Genomic DNA, 15,991 nt, shown 5'->3' with positions numbered 1-15,991 from the left:
TAGGTTTGTTGTTATTTTATTTTATTTTATTTTATATATGATAAAACACACAGTGCAAAGCGTGCAAATCTTAAGGGCGCAAATGAGTTTTAAGACACAGATCATTTCATATCATGATCTAAATCAAAAAATGGAAGGTTTCCAATTCTCTCGCTGCTTTCTTTATGCACCTTCCCAGTTAGCAATTGCTGCTGAAAACACAATCGATGTAATGGATATTCTGACATCTATAATAATTGTTTTTTTTTTCCTGGACTTTATATCAGGTAAAGATTATTTGTAACTTCTTTCTTATTTCTTTCATTTTTTGAGGCCTTGATTCCTTCTTGTCAATTTGCATTGCTAACTGCTCTCATTCCTTGTGATTCTGAAGAATTTTCTCATGAGTCTCTTGCAAGGCATATATGCAATTAATTAATCTTCATATATGAAGGAATATTTCTACCTTGTCTTTACATTTAAATGATTGTTTTGCTGGATACAGAATTTGTGGCTGACTTTTCTCCCTCAGCATTTAAATATATCATTCCACTGTCTTCTCACCTCCATTGGTAATGATGAAAATTTAGCCAATGGCTTCATTATTGCTTCCTAGGATAGAGTAAGTCAGTACTTTAGTGATGCATTCCAAATTCTCTGTGTGTTTGTCTTTCAACATTGGTACTATAATGTGTATAGTTACGAATTGCATTGTGCTTATCCTAAATGGGTTTCACTGAGCTTCTTTCATGTATAGATTAATGTGTTTCATGACATTGAAACATGATTTTTCATTGTTTCTCCATTTTTTTCATTTTCAGTTTTTGTTTTAGAATCATAGTATACATGTACAGATATATTTCAGAGTTATTTCGCACGATGCTGAGGTTTGGGATATGACTGAAGCTTTTAACCAGGTAGTAAACATTGTACCCCATAGGTAGTTTTTCAGCCTCTGCCCTTCCTCCCTCTCTCTCTCCTCTAGTAGTCCCCAATGTCTATTGTGCCCATCAACTGTGGACTGGATAAAGAAACTGTGGTATATATGCACTGTGGAATACTCTGCAGCCATAAATAAGAACAAAATCATGTCCTTGCAGAAACTTGGATGTAGCTGGAGGCCATTTTCCTAAGGGAACTGATGCAGAAACAAAAATCCAAATACCACATGTTCTCACCTAGAAGTGGGAGCTAAACATGGATACACATGGTCCTAAAGATGGGAACACATTTTTTTTTTTTTTTTTTTTTTTTTTGAGACGGAGTCTCGCTCTGTCACCCAGGCTGGAGTGCAGTGGCCGGATCTCAGCTCACTGCAAGCTCCGCCCCCCGGGTTCACGCCATTCTCCTGCCTCAGCCTCCCGAGTAGCTGGGACTATAGGCGCCCGCCACCTCGCCCGGCTAGTTTTTTGTATTTTTTAGTAGAGACGGGGTTTCACCGTGTTAGCCAGGATGGTCTCGATCGGGAACACATTTTTTAGCCTCTTTCTATCTTTTCTTTGTTATTCCTAATACAAATTTGTTGGTATTCTTCACCTGGACCTATCATGTCTGAGGTTTTATTCATTTTTCTTTACAATTTTCCCTTCTTTATATGAGATCATTTCTATTGACTTGTTTTTCAGTTCACTGATACTCATGTCATCTTAAATTGCTCATGAGTCTACTTAATATATTTTTTTTCAATTGAGTTGTTGTACCTTTCATTTCTTGGATTCCCAGTAGTTCTGTTTTTGTAGTTTTGTCTCTGTTTGAGAGCCGCTTTTTCTTTAATCATTGTCTTTATATATTGCTTTTTAAGTCTTTTATAATAGGTTAAAATAATTATTTGAACATATATTGGATAAGGGTGGAGCACATAGACATCATGGAGATGGATCGTAACGCAAGGAGCTCAGAATTAGATTAGTTGAATTTGGAGTCTCTTACTACATGATGCTCCTGTGAGATTTAACTATTTCCCATGTTTTATGTTTCTCACATTAGATATAGTTTCCATTTTTAAGATAGTAACTATGAATAGAAATTCAGCTTATAAATGCCTGGAAATTTCTAGCAGAAAAATTGATGAAAAGATAGTTTCTCTTAGGCCCCCACACCAGCCTCTGCCTGGGACCTGAATTTGTCTTTGAGGCAGTGGAATCTGTGATGAATTTTTGAGTTGGGCAGTGAAATCACAGCAGGGCAGGCTGTGCTCTGGGTGCTGTGGAGAACAGGAGGACACTCCTTCAGGGTCAGTGATGCTGGGAGTTCGAGGGGAGACTCAGCATGGAGCTGCCTGTGAGTCGTCCCAGCAATGCTGTCTGAACAGTGATCATCTCACAAGTGTACTCAGATGCCAGTGGATGGCCCAAATGTGGGCTCAGGTTGGACAAAGACAAAGGTTTAGGGATGAATGTATGGGGCTCATTTGATCCTCTGAAGTTTCAGCATTATCATAATGAATGATATGGGAAAAGAAAGAAGTCACAAGGCTGTGATTTTTAATTTGGTATTAAAATATATCCCCTCTGCTCATTTTTCCCTCCAGAATGTAACTACTGATATACATTTAACCAAAGAAACTGTTTTAATTGTCATTTTATGAACTGACACTCTGTGTGCACAGTTTCTAAGTAACTGGGTAGCCAGACCATCATTCTTATGGGTGAAGCCAGGAAGTGACTGTGGATGTGAACAAATGTGAGTTTCATGTACTCATCTCCAAAGCCACAGGCCACTGATCTGGGGAGAACCTGCAGACATTTCACTTTCCCGTGCCCAGATGAGAGGACACCTTGATCTGTGTTCTTCGGATGAACTCTAAAAACTGGATCACATTCTGAAGCTCTAGTTCACACTTCTTTTCTTTGCTACAGAGACTCTCTCACTGACATGTATTGTACCCTCTGCATAGAACAGTATGTGATACATACAACTTGTTTTCTACTAAATACCCAACAATCATGTTGTTTATGAGTCTTCCATAGGTATTACCTGCCCTATGGCTATGGGCTCTTCCAAAAAAATGGGCCAGAGGTGGAGCTGTGAAACTATAGCTGGATGAAAAGTGTAAGCTTCAAATAGAATAAAGAAGTGGTGATAATAATAATATTCCAAATTAGTCTGGGCTCTTGGCTGTGATTACTGCTACGGGGGAAACAGTCTAAGTTTGGTATTTTTTTGTCTGTTTCTTTTTGTTTTTTCAATTGATAAAACAGCCAGAGTAAAGTTCACACATGTTGAATGTGCAACTGAAAAAAGTTTATGTGTAATTCATTGTCTGGATGGAATGATAGAGTATTTCACATTCCCTTGTGCTTCCCTCATGGACAATCTTTGTCGGTTTTCACCCCTCCCACCCAGCAAAAGTAACTGTCTTTCTGACATCTACACAATCATTTAGGTTTTCCTGTCCTGAACTTTACAAAAATAGCACTAAGAGTATTTTTTATCTTTTTAGCCTTGGTATTGTTCCGTATTATTTCGAGGCCTTCATTTCTTCCAGTGGAACCAAGGTCCTGTCTGATGTCATTTCCTGGTATTCTGAAGGATTTTCTCTCAAATGTCTTAAAAGACATAGCTGCTATGAATGAATCTAATTTGTTTATTAAAGAATTTTTTTTTGTTTTTTTCTTTAGATTCAAAGGATATTTTCACTGGATATAGATTTCCTAGTTGCCTTTTTTTTTTTCCTTTCAGCATTTAAATATGTCATTTCACTGCTTCTATCCTCTATTGGTCTTGACGAAAACTTAGCCAATGGCTATGTTGTTTCTCTGTATATAGTGTCTGCTTTCATTCTTGATGCAATGAAGATTTTCTCTTTGTCTTTCAAAATTTTAACATAATGAGTTAAGTTATAAATTTCTATTGATTATCTAAAAGGATTTTACTGAATTTTTTCATCTGAGAATATTTTTTTATTAATTTTAAAGTTTTCATCATTATTTCTCCGAATACTTTTTCAGTCACTTTCTCTGTCTCTGCTTCTTTGTGACTCTCATTATACGTTTGTTGGTATCTTTTACTCTGAGCTCTAAATCCCTGTAATCTTCTACCATTTTTTTCCAAACGTTTTCTTTGACTCAATAATTTCTATTCCTCTATTTCCAAGTTAACTGATTGTTCTGCCATCTCAAATTGCAATTAGACCCAGCTAATAAATATTTAAATTTGGTTATTGTACTTTTCATTTCTAGAGTTTCTATTTGTCCATTTTTTAATACTTCCCATATCTTTTCTTGAGGCCCTATTTGCTGAATTTTTTTAAATATTTTATTTTTTATGTCAATGATCATAGTTTTAAAAATAACTATTTGAACATCTGCATATTAACTGCTTTGTAGTCTTTGCTAAAGTCAATATTTAGGAAAAGTTAGAATCAGCCTTCATTGACTGTTTTCTGTTGCTGTTATTGTAGTTGCTTTATTTTGTTCCTACAATATAGATCATACTTCTCTGTTTTTTTTCCAGGTTTTTTTAAACTGTAAACTGTACATTTTTGATAATATATTACAGTATCTCTCTTTAGATTATCATTTTTTTAAATTTAAATTTAAATTTGTTTAGAAACAGGGTCTCACTCTGTCACCTAGGCTGGAATGTGGTGGTGTGATCATAGCTCACTGCAGTCTCAACCTCTTGGGCTCCAGTGATCCTCCAGCTTCCTTCTCCTGAGTAGCTGGGATGTAGGTGAATGCTACCACTCTCTGATATTTTTAAAAAGTTTTTTGTAAAGACAAGGATGTCACCATTTTGCATAGCCTGGTCTCAAACTCCTGGCCTCAAGTGATGCTTCTGCATCAGCCTCTCAAAGTACTGGGATTCCAGGCTTGAGCCACCATGTCAGGCCTTGAATTTGCTTCATTTTTCTGAGCATTTTAAAATTTTCTTCTTAGTTACTTGTCTGAACTGACTGATAGTACCTGACTTATGGGAGTTGGAGTTATGATTTTTTCACTTTGAGATGGTGTGAGGGTGATATGCATTCAAGTAGAAATAGTACTTCTAGTATTCCTATGACTATTTTATTTTCTCTTTCAGTATAGTATCCAATAAATTACCTAAGATATTCAACACTTGATTGTAAGATAAGCTTTGTGTTAGATAATGTTGCCCAACTGTAAGCTAATGTGAGTGTTCTGAGCACATTTAAGATAGGGTAGGTTGGGCTGTAATATTGAATGGATTAGATATATTAAATGCATTTTCAATGCTTGATATTGAAAAATCTGTATCTCATGTAGTGTTTGACCACTGATATCTCTGCTTCTTTTTATTCTTAATATTAATCTTTAGTTTGAATTTATAGGAACCACACATGTGTCTGCACAGCTTAGTGGTCAACAAGGATTTGAGAAGAAGTTTTGCTCAAATATCTGGAGCTTATAAATCTATCTGCTTGTGTAGTTTAAAAAACACAAGCAAAATGCAGCTAGTTTTTACCTCCCTCTGGTTTTACTTTGCACCAGGCACTCCTGGGTCTCATCCCTAGAATATATAGCTTCTAAGTCACCAGGAATGTGTGCAGAGATTGTTCCAGCAATATGGCTCTGTCTTATCCAGAAATGTGCTATTTACTGTCAGCAGATGTACTACTTGTCCCACACAAGGCACCATCTTGCACTAGCAAAGCCGTGGGCTTTTTCTGTTTATTTTTTATAAAGTTCTCCATGTTTAACTGGAAACACTGAAGAAGTTTACTCCACTCCTTGGCTTTACTCAAGTCCACCCCCTTTGGCAGCAAGCTGCTAGTTTTATTTGCTATGCTCATATTGGTAAAGCTTCAGTTCCGTAATTCATGCTGACTGAGTTGTGGGTAGAAGGGTGCTGTCACAGGCAACAGGCTACAGACTTTTTCTGTCCTTCCTCAAAACACTAGTACTTCTTTTTTCTATAAAGAATATACATCTTTAATTATTTTATGCTTTGCTAATTTTCAGTGCTGAAATAGCTTTAATTTTTAGCTTTACATTTGTATGTGTGTTCGTTGTTGATGTTTGCAGAGAAGATGTATTAAACTCTTTGTGATGCCATAAACAGAGATGCCTTCTCAAATACATTTAAATGAACATAATAGCCACCCTGAAGTGGAATAAGGTTAAGGACTAACACAAGTAATTTTCTATTGGAGAAATTGAACTCTGCACCCTCAGTTTAAAGAGAAACCAAGGTCTTCACAAATAGAGAACCCTGATCCCTAGATTTCACAGTCATGAAGGAACACACTATCAATTTTTAAGTTGCCTTCTTAGAACTGAGCAAATTAGTGATTACACTCGACATAATGAGAGCTATGACTGTCTTTAATCGAGATGAGAATCAGACATAGGAAAAGGTGCAAAATAGGAGGAAACTTGCGGACTTTTTTAAAAAACATCTTTTTCTTATATTTTTAGTTTCCTGTGTGTTTGTACGAGTTTTTAATTTATTTGGAAATATTTTTAAACTTAAAATTTTTAAAATATAGGAAAGATGCTTCACATAGACTCCTCCTCCAGCTTGCTCTAATGTCAGCATCATGCATAATCACAGTGTAAGTATCACAACCGTGAGATGAATATAGATATAATGTTATTAGTTAACTCCTTTAAAATACCATATGGATTTCACTGATTTTCCCATTAATCCCTTTTTTTTATATTACAAGATAAAATTCAAGTTTCTTTATTTTATTTGCTCATCTTGCCCTTAATATCTTTAAATCTTTGACAGTTTTTCACTTTTGTTTCTCGTTCATGGCCGTGAAACTTTTGAAGATTACTGGCCAGTTATGTTGAAGAATGACCTCCCAATTGAGTTTGTATGATGTTTACTCTTGATTTAATTCACAGCTTTAATTTTTGGCAGGAACAATACAAATAAGATGTATCCTCACTGATTCATAGCAGATGTTACATAATGTCAACATGTCTTATAGGTGGTAATAAATGAATATGATCAATGAAATCCTTTATGGAAGGAAGCCTTGGAGAAAACTAATGAAAACAACTGCTTCTATCCCTCCTTCTACTTGGTCATTTGCAGATGTCATTAGGAATAGTCTATTTCTTCCTTTTCTAGTATGTACTTTATTTTTACAGACTTTAATCCTTTTACAAACTACTGAACCTTAAAGAAAATTGAAGAAATAATTTAGATCACTTTTCAATGGCCAAAGTTTTCACAATAACCAATTGCCACTGAAATGTTGATAGCCTGAAGACAGAAAAAGAATGGGATTTATTCAGCCATGGTAGTATCTTCGCATGAACAGCTTTTACTGAGTCAACTATTTGCATAAATAAATAGAATTTTCTACTTCTTAGAATGTTGTAGAATTCGAATGGAGCAGTGCAGCATGCACTGAGCTATTTCTACTGGGAAAGTGAAGAACCACTGGGGCTATTTAAGGATTCACACAGTGAGACATTATTTCTGGAAACCTGGGATTCTGGTGCCTCAGTTGAAGAGAGTCCAAGAATCAAAGTGCAAATTGTTCAAGGATTTTTTTTTTTTAGAACCACAAAATGTCCAAATAGAGCAGAGATGCTAAAACTGAGTGGCCAACACACTAGCTGTCAGTAAAGGAAGCAGCTGGTATAACCTAGTAAACATTGATGGTTTTGTTGAGGTTTTTGTTTCAGGTTGAATCGCTGTGTGAGGCCAGTTACTACTCTGCAGACAGAAATAAACTCCAACATCTTCAGGCTCCAGGCTGCTGATGGTGAGGGTGAACTCTGTCCCAGACCCGCTGCCACTGAACCTGTCTGGGATGCCAGTGTCCCTGCTGGATGCACCATAGATGAGGAGCCTGGGAGCCTGCCCAGGTTTCTGCTGGTACCAGGCTAAGTAGCTGCTAACACTCTGACTGGCCCTGCAGGAGAGGGTGGCTCTTTCCCCTGGAGACAAAGCCAAGGTGGCTGGAGACTGCGTCATTACAATTTCTCCGGTGGTATCTGAGATTGAAAAGAGAACAGAAATAAACTCATGTAATCTAGATCAAACCCACTATCTTTGAGTAGAGCCAAACTTGTTGATCTACATTGAATTTTAATTATATTTCTTGCAGAGCAGAGGTGGCAGGAGTTTTCAGTGATGTGCAAAATCACCTCATGTTCCCCTCACCTGGGAGCCAGAGCAGCAGGAGGAAGAGAAGCTGTGCTGGGGCTTCCATGGTTCCCTCTGGGTCCTAACAGAGCAGTTCCTCCCCAGAGCTCTGACCCAGGCATTGATATGGGCTCTGGAAGGTAGGGCAGCTGGGAGGGATATGCAAAGCAGCTGGGGTGGGAGCTGGGCTTCCAGCTGCAGGGACCACCTGCTTCTTCCTCTCTGCACTGAGCATCCTGTGCCTCCCTGGTTGTCAGGTCAGAAAAGTCTGTTGGCTCAGTCTGAGTGTAGAACTTCCCCCTTGTGCTCACAGAATTTCACTCCTGTGTCTTTCTTCTCTTCAGTCACCCAAATTCACCCAGAGAATATTTGGTACAAGCCTGTTAAGAATAATATAGAAGGCTGCGTTTTCATTTGTCTTGTCCTATCCTCAATATGCCCAGTCATCTCCCTAAGTGCACTATTGGACCCATTGAAATGAAGACTCTGGTAGAACTTAATCTTCCAGATACACCTTTCATTTGCTTGTTAATAATGTTTTCTGAGGGTCCTGAAGCTTTCCATTAACCCAGACACATACCCTCTTTGAGTTAAAAAGATAAAACTTCTGTTTACAGTCACATGTCCCAGCAGGCCCTGACATAGATGCTCCATGGCTTGCCGATTGCTTGAAATTAATCAAGCAACTAAACTTCTCTGAGTCTCAGTTTCCATATCTGTGTAACTGTGACAATAATTGTACCTACCTTACAGTGCGGTTGACAGTTTAAATAAAATAAGATAAAATATTTACAATAGTATTCAGGACGTTATGCATGTGACAATTAATTTTGCTTTTATTGTTTAAATAGTCAGCACTACAGTCATCACCATTATCATAAATATACTTACTTAGTATGGACAGTATTCTTAAATATAATCCAAGAATGTTTTATCCAGAAATTAAATTCTAGGGCTTTTTCTTCACTAACTGTACACACTCTTAAATCCTAATGATTTGGTCTTAATCTGTGCTGAAGTACTCAGACCTTCAATCATTCCCACCCATCCTGTCTGAGGCATTACTACTCATCATCCATTATCAAAATGTTACCCTATAAAAGGTAACCATGTCCTGTTGCTGTCCTTCTTTCTTATGTAATCTTTATCCTACCTTGTTATCTTTTGTCTAATTCTTGCCCCAGGGCTGACAATAAGGCAAAGCTACCGTCATTACTTGTGGGCTTGATCCAGTATAATTATGTCAGGCTTGCTATCTTGGAAATGAGGACTCTGTCTTGCAAAGAAACATATTCATTGGGTCAAGGTGTTATCAAATAAATGATTTTATCTACTTGTGATTCAATAATTAATTTAGACTGACTTGAACAGATTTTTTTTAATGACAAAAAGGAGAAGATGACATAAGAGGAAAATACAACACAATAGAAAACATAAGCTATTATAATTCTTGCTTCATGGATTTTAAATATATATTAGACATATGCTGGGTACATGCGTGCAATGATAATCCAAAAACTGAATGGTAACTGGCTTAAGGAATGCCTGCATTACACTGAATCTTGCTTACCTTTCCAATTACGAACAGAAAGCTCCAATACTATTTGCATGAGTATCAAACTTTCTAGCTGCCTTAGATAGAGGTAGAGCAGATTTACTGAGATAAAAGCCTTGGAAGTAGTAGATGTTTGTATGGCTGTTGCTGTGGTTGCTGTTGTTAGGAAATACAGTGGGAGTGAAAACAAGTAGAAGATTTACAAGCTCTGCTCTTCCTCACACTCACAACCCCCTCTACAGATCGTCAGATGGTGGTACAGGAATCTCTGACACCTCTAAGGAAATCTTTTTTGCTCTTTCCAGAATCTTTCCTGACAAGTATTGTTTTGTGTCACAGATTAGGTAGAGCTGGGTGTAGAAGAAAGGACTAGAGCAAGGGAAGTTTTCAATCAAAGGTAGTTGTTGTAGGGACAGGGAAATGGGGTTTTTCATAGATTTAGGTCACACTTCTATCATGTTAGGAAGAGAGGCATCAAATCAGGCTCATTCCTGAAAGAATCAGAACACTATCTTAGACAGAAAGAATGATGAGTTTCTTGTGAAAAGGATGTTTAAAATTCAAAGCTCCTGATTTTTTTTTTGTTGTTTTTGAGATAGAGTATTGCTCTGCCACCCAGGCTGGAGTACAGTGGCATGATCTTGGCTCACTGCAACCTCTGTCTCCCTGGTTCAAGTCATTCTCCTGCTTCAACCTCCCAAGTAGCTGGGATTACGGGCATGTGTCACCACACCTGGCTAATTTTTGTATTTTTAGTAGAGATGGAGTTTCTCTGTGTTGGCCAGGTTGGTCTCAAACTCCTGACCTCAGGTGATCTGCCTGCCTCACCCTCCCAATGTGCAGGGATTACAGGCTTGAGCCACTGTACCCGGACCTACTGATGTATTAATATTTTTCATCTTCCTGAATACACCAAGTGGTAAAGTGCAAATCCACAATTTAAACTTGAAATTTCTACTCCTATGTGAACTAGTGAGGAACAAAAAATTTCTATTGGTTGGGAGATGATGCTTGACAGTGGTCAGTTTGTGAAGTGGAGGCTTATATCACAGTACTTTTTACAGTGTTACATATGAAAATGGTGAATGGCCTCATAGCCAGAAGAATCAGCATTTCTCATGAGCCATATTACTACCACAAGAAAGAACTGAATTGAAGCCTGTGACTATCTGATGAAAGGTGTATAAAGAAGAGGGAAAGAAAAAGGACACAAAACACAATATTGTAAATGGAAAGGAGAAAGTCATTACACAGCCTATAAGAGTGAAAAAATAAAGAGAGGATATTATGAGTAATTTTGTGCCAACTAACTTGACAAAAGTGGTGCAGGGCAGGTTCTTGGCCTCACTCAAGAAGGAGCGCAGCGTAAGCGGGTGGTGGAAGGAAACGGCTTTACTGAGGTGGCCGTTACAGCTCTGTGACTGCTCTTGTGGAACGGAGCTCCCCATAGGCAGTGTGCCAGGAGCAGCGGCGCAGGGGCAGTTTTACATTCGTATTTATCCCCTCTTTTAATGACATGCTAGTTAAGGAGTGGGTTATTCAGAAGTAGCTAGAAACTGGGCAGTAACTTTCAGGTGTTGCCATGGCAATGGTAAACTCACATGGCCCTGGTGGGCATGTCTTATGGACAGGTGCTTCCTGTGTCTCTTCCTTGTGTCAGCTAGTCTTCAATCTGGTCCAGATTTGAGTCCCACCCACTTCCCACCTCTTTCCCCACTCAGAGACTAGGTAATCCTCCTTAATCTTAAGGGGACTGCAGAAGAGCAGAGTCCATTTTCTGTCCGTGCTTCCTGCTAACTTTATGGGTGCAGGCTTTCCCTAGCATTTGAGGAGTAAAATATCTCTGATACCCAAACTAAGGGACCCAATGGCAGGATGCTTTCATTTGTGGAGTCAGAAGACAGAATGGATTGGAAGACTTGTGACAAATCGTATCATCTTTGCATGAAACTTAGAAGATATAAACTTTACTAGGAGGTTAAACAAGAAAATTATAATTGGAAAAGAGAGAAAAATTAATGCTCCTATGTCCACCCACAGAACCACGTTATTAATCTATGTGTTTGCAAAACAACAGCCTTAAGTTTTCTATGTTTTATAAATGGAGGTTATGGTATCCACCATTTATGCCTGCAGGACCTCATAAGAAATAGCTGGATAGCTGTACCCAACTAGTGACTTCCTGAAGCCTAACAGTAGTTGGAGTAATTAAGAATATCTGATAAGGGCCCCTTTATTCTTGTTATAATTAATTCTTGGGGGATCCTTTTTTTTTTTTTTTTTTTTTTTTTTTAAAGATAGAGCCTCGCTCTGTTGCCCAGACTGGAGTCCAGTGGCACAATCTCGGCTGGGCTCACTGCAACCTCTGCTGTAAGACACAGATTAGACAGCTGGGGCACAGAAGGAAAGTCGAGGGAGTCTCCTGGGTAATCACCAAGCTTCACACTTATACAATGAGCCCCTGTAAAACAGGGCGCCTTTATAAGCATATTCCTTTCCCTCTAGACACACTAAGATAGGGAAGCTAAAAGCAGACTGGGGGAATGCCTAGAGCTGCAAGAAGATGTCTGGAAACAGACACAGAAACTTGCCCTCCCAGATAAGCAAAACAAAGAAACACAGGCTAAGAGTAAAAGCTAATAGACAACTCTGCTCTATACAGATAGAACAACTGGTCCCAACTAAATCTTCAGGCCTTGGGAAGATAAGACACTCCTCCTCACTAACCTATTCATACAAACCCTGACATTTTTACTATGACTTGGCAGCCTGCTCGAGACCCCTCTCTGTGATGGAGGGCTATTCTTTTCTTTTTGCTATTAAACTCTTGCTCCAAACTCTGTGTGTGTGTGTGTGTATGGGTATGTGTGTCCGTGACCTTGATCTCCTTGGCTGTGAGAGCAAGAACCTTGGTATTTACCCCAGACAAGGAGGCTACTTCATTGGCATTCTATAGACGAAAACCATTCTACAATTTTATGATTTTAACTACACAAAAAGCTCACTAGTTAATGTCATTTTAGCCATTTTAAAGCCTACCGACATTACTGGCTTGCCTTAGTACAAATCTTAAAGTTAAATTTTAGAAAAGACAACATTCTCTTCAAACTAACAGGTATAGACTAGTCTTATTTGTTTAATTTATGAGTGGTCTTTTATTTATAAGCCAATTTGATAGCATGGTAGACACAAAACATACCTCACAAACTAAGTGACTTACACAAAACAGATGAATCCAAGTTATTTACAAAACCAAGACTTGTCTACGTGGCTAAACTTTGCCCCAGTAGGTATGAAAGACAGGAAGAGGTAGGGAAGGGGATACCAAAACATGAAATAAGGAAGGAAGGGGGTGGGCCACGTTGCTCAAAGGGAGACCCCAGTATTATCTGGAGCTTTACTAGAGAGCTCACTCAGCGGTGGAGACACCAGAAAGATGTTCAACTGGCCACTTGTCCGCCAGTACAAAAGCTATCCATCAGGTTAAGGGTATGGGATGCCTGATAATTTTGTTACAGGAGTTATTAAGAAATTATTTTAGGCAGATAGAGAGGAAAAGGGGTCCTTGGAACATTTTTTTTTAAAGCAGCTCCAGAAATGTTTCTTTTCTGGAAGGAAAGTCCCAGCTCTTAGAGCCTGGTAGGCAAGCTTTGATATGCAAATACAGGCCATTAGAAACTGGGTCCACCCAAACATGGTGATTCCTGCAGTCTTCTCCTTGTTCCCACTATGACTGGCCACGTGGCCACCCCTGCAAATCCCAATGTGTGTAGAACATCACTGTGCCCTGCATTTGCATATTAAAAGGCTAGGGTGGGAGGGCCAGCTTTTTGCAGCTATGTGAATGACATACCTGCTCAAAACAATCCCCTGGGCCCCATGCAAATCAGACACCACCTCCTCCAGCCTCTCCATATAACTGGCTGTTTTCCGCCACACTTGGGGTTTCCTGTCTCTGCTTGGAGGCCCCTTCCTCTGTCTCTGTGTAGGGGAAGCTTCTTCCTTCTTTCTTGCCTGTTAAACTCTCCACTCCTTAAAACTACTCCACATGTGTCGGTGTCATTTTATCTAAATCGTCGTGAGACTCAGGACCCTGATATTCCTTCAGTCATCGGAGCTGTATCAACTTTGCTAGAGCAAGGCACCTAGTTGGGACTAGTGAAAGAAGGTTAGTTCTGGTATTGACGGGGAGCCAATTCCTCTCCCACCAGGGACGCTTAAGACATTCTTATTGCCAATATCCCTTTTGCTTATATTAATAGTAGGCACACTGATTCTGACTGAAGGGCTGATACATTGGAGGCTCTCATGTGGGCATCCTAGACACTGATCTTGTAACACTTTCTTGGGATGGGCAACCCTAGGGTGGCAGGGTTTTAAAGCAGCTGCTAATAATTGTGCTTGTGGCTATTTCTTTTTATTATCTCCACCTCTTTTGTCCTGTCCCTACTGTTGCAAACTTTAGAGACCATGTTTAAGAGTGGCTCATAAGGGTTTAAGGTTTCATAGCAAGGAGCATAGGCTGGGGCGAGTTGGATAAGGTGGCGAGGTGGGGCGGCAGTGGGTTCTTTATTGCCTTAAGGTTAAATCCTATCTTAGAGAACTGGTCAGACCTCCCTCAGAGCTGGGGGATAGAGGAAACTCCGGGGAGGCCTTGTAGGCCATCTAGGGAGAACAGCAAGGAGGGAATCCTCCAGATGTGGCTTCCTGGTGCCTGGAAATAACAGGAGGGAGTAAAGGGCCATAAAAGCATGTACACAACAGATCATTTTTCTTCTTTTTCACAGAACAGGTCTAATTGTAAAATAGCATTAAAATGTATGGAAACATGTTTAAGACAAGTCTCTTGGTTTTCTAATTTGTGTTGAACCCAAGCAGTGTTGTGATTGAAAATGAGTTTCTTTTTCTCTAAACTGAATTTGAATTTGCTCCAATAGCCTAATAGACACCATAGTGGCAAGTCATCTGTGATGCTCGCCATTGTCCCCATGTCTAACAAGGATTTCTACTGGACACAGAAGTTTGTCTAAGTCTAAGAAGAGGGAAGGTGACTGGGCCTTCATTGTTCTCATCTCAGATTTCCACTTACTGCCTAGGAGGTGTAAGTAGAGGTAGCAAGACTTTATGAAAGAAGATTGTAAGCATTTCTTAGTGGACAAAATATGACTAAAGCAGTATTTTGATTTTTTTAAAATTTTTATTTATTATTATTATTTTTGGAGGCAGGGTGTCACTTTGTCACCCAGTCTTGAGTGCAGTGGCGGGATCTTGGCTCACTGCAACCTTCACCTCCTGGGTTCAAGTGATTCTCATGCCTCAGCCACCCAAGTAGCTGAGATTACATGTGCTCGTAACCACATCTGGCTCATTTTTTTTTTTTTTTTTTTGTATTTTTAGTAGAGAAACAGTTTCACCGATTTGGCCAGGCTGGTTTTGAACTCCTGACCTCAAACGATCCGTCCACCTTAGCCTCCCAAACTGCTGGGATTACAGGCATCAGCCACTACACCCGGCCTTAAAGCAGCATTGTTGTTAAGTAAAGTGTAGAAGAAAAAGTGTAAATAAAGTAACAAAAAGAAAACAAAATACCATTATGGAAAATGATAACTTTAGGGCAGAAACCAAGAAAAGACAAATCAAGATTCCCATAGGGTGAGCCTCCAATCCACAGTCCCAGGAGGAATGTCAATGCTGAAAACCCTGGAGCATTCCGGGAGTGGCCAACAATACCAAATGCTGAAAAGCCAGAGTACCCGAGTATCAGTCTAGGAATGTTGCCACACCAAATGCCAGGAATCACTGGAGTATCCAGAGGTTGAACAATGCAGAAAATCCTGGAGCCTCAGTGGAGTGGCCAACCGTGAGCCCCAAAGGCCTGGTTGTGGCCATAGAACAATGTGACTCTGGCTTCTTAGAGTCAACAGAACAGGAGAATACTTAAGACCAACTGTCCTGCCCTAAACAAACATAATTATCAGGGAGCCAAAGACAAAACTGAAAACCAAATATATATATCAGGGCAGGAAATAAGATAAAATGGCTGATGGATAAATAAATGGCATTAGAGGAAAAATGACTAAGAGAAAGAGCAACAAGTGTTACCGGGTGTCCTTACTCCCAGAGCTCCCAAGATGGTGGCGGGCTGCTTCCAAAATGGCAGGTGAGCCACTTCCAAGATGGTAGCAAGCCTGGTGTTCTCTGACCTGGGGTTCTTGGCCTCATGGATTCCAAGGAATGGAATCTTGGGCCATGAGGTGAGTGTTATAGCTCTATTAGAAGCCATGGGTCACAGAAGAGAACTGGGGGACCCAGTGACTAGTGTTCAGCTTGATTAGGACAAACCCATGCCCTTAGCCATGCAGGAATATTGGTGAACCTTTACTCCGA

At 39.4% G+C, this 15,991-nt stretch overlaps 1 protein-coding gene across 23 annotated transcripts in view; it reads right to left on the bottom strand.

Moving 5' to 3' along the window:
- Positions 1-15,991, bottom strand: part of LOC701504 (immunoglobulin kappa light chain) — a 676,887-nt gene that overhangs the window by 304,689 nt on the left and 356,207 nt on the right. For 2 of the 23 annotated variants that reach the window (XM_077959049.1, XM_077959045.1), the window contains exons 1-2: positions 8,068-8,155; positions 7,604-7,898 (exon numbers count right to left, since the gene is read on the bottom strand). The exons of 20 other annotated variants lie outside the window; for them this stretch is intronic. In XM_077959049.1, the coding sequence (XP_077815175.1) occupies positions 7,604-7,898; positions 8,068-8,116 (344 nt within the window). In that variant the 5' untranslated portion in view covers positions 8,117-8,155. Of the gene's footprint in view, positions 1-7,600; positions 7,899-8,067; positions 8,156-15,991 lie in introns of those variants that run through there. One more of the 23 variants, XM_077959042.1, reaches the window with a different exon arrangement.

This window comes from Macaca mulatta, chromosome 13 (assembly GCF_049350105.2).
Source record: "Macaca mulatta isolate MMU2019108-1 chromosome 13, T2T-MMU8v2.0, whole genome shotgun sequence".
NCBI lineage: Eukaryota > Metazoa > Chordata > Mammalia > Primates > Cercopithecidae > Macaca > Macaca mulatta.
The sequence above is the reverse complement of the archived record's forward strand: the minus strand, read 5'-3'. Positions and strand labels throughout refer to the sequence as shown.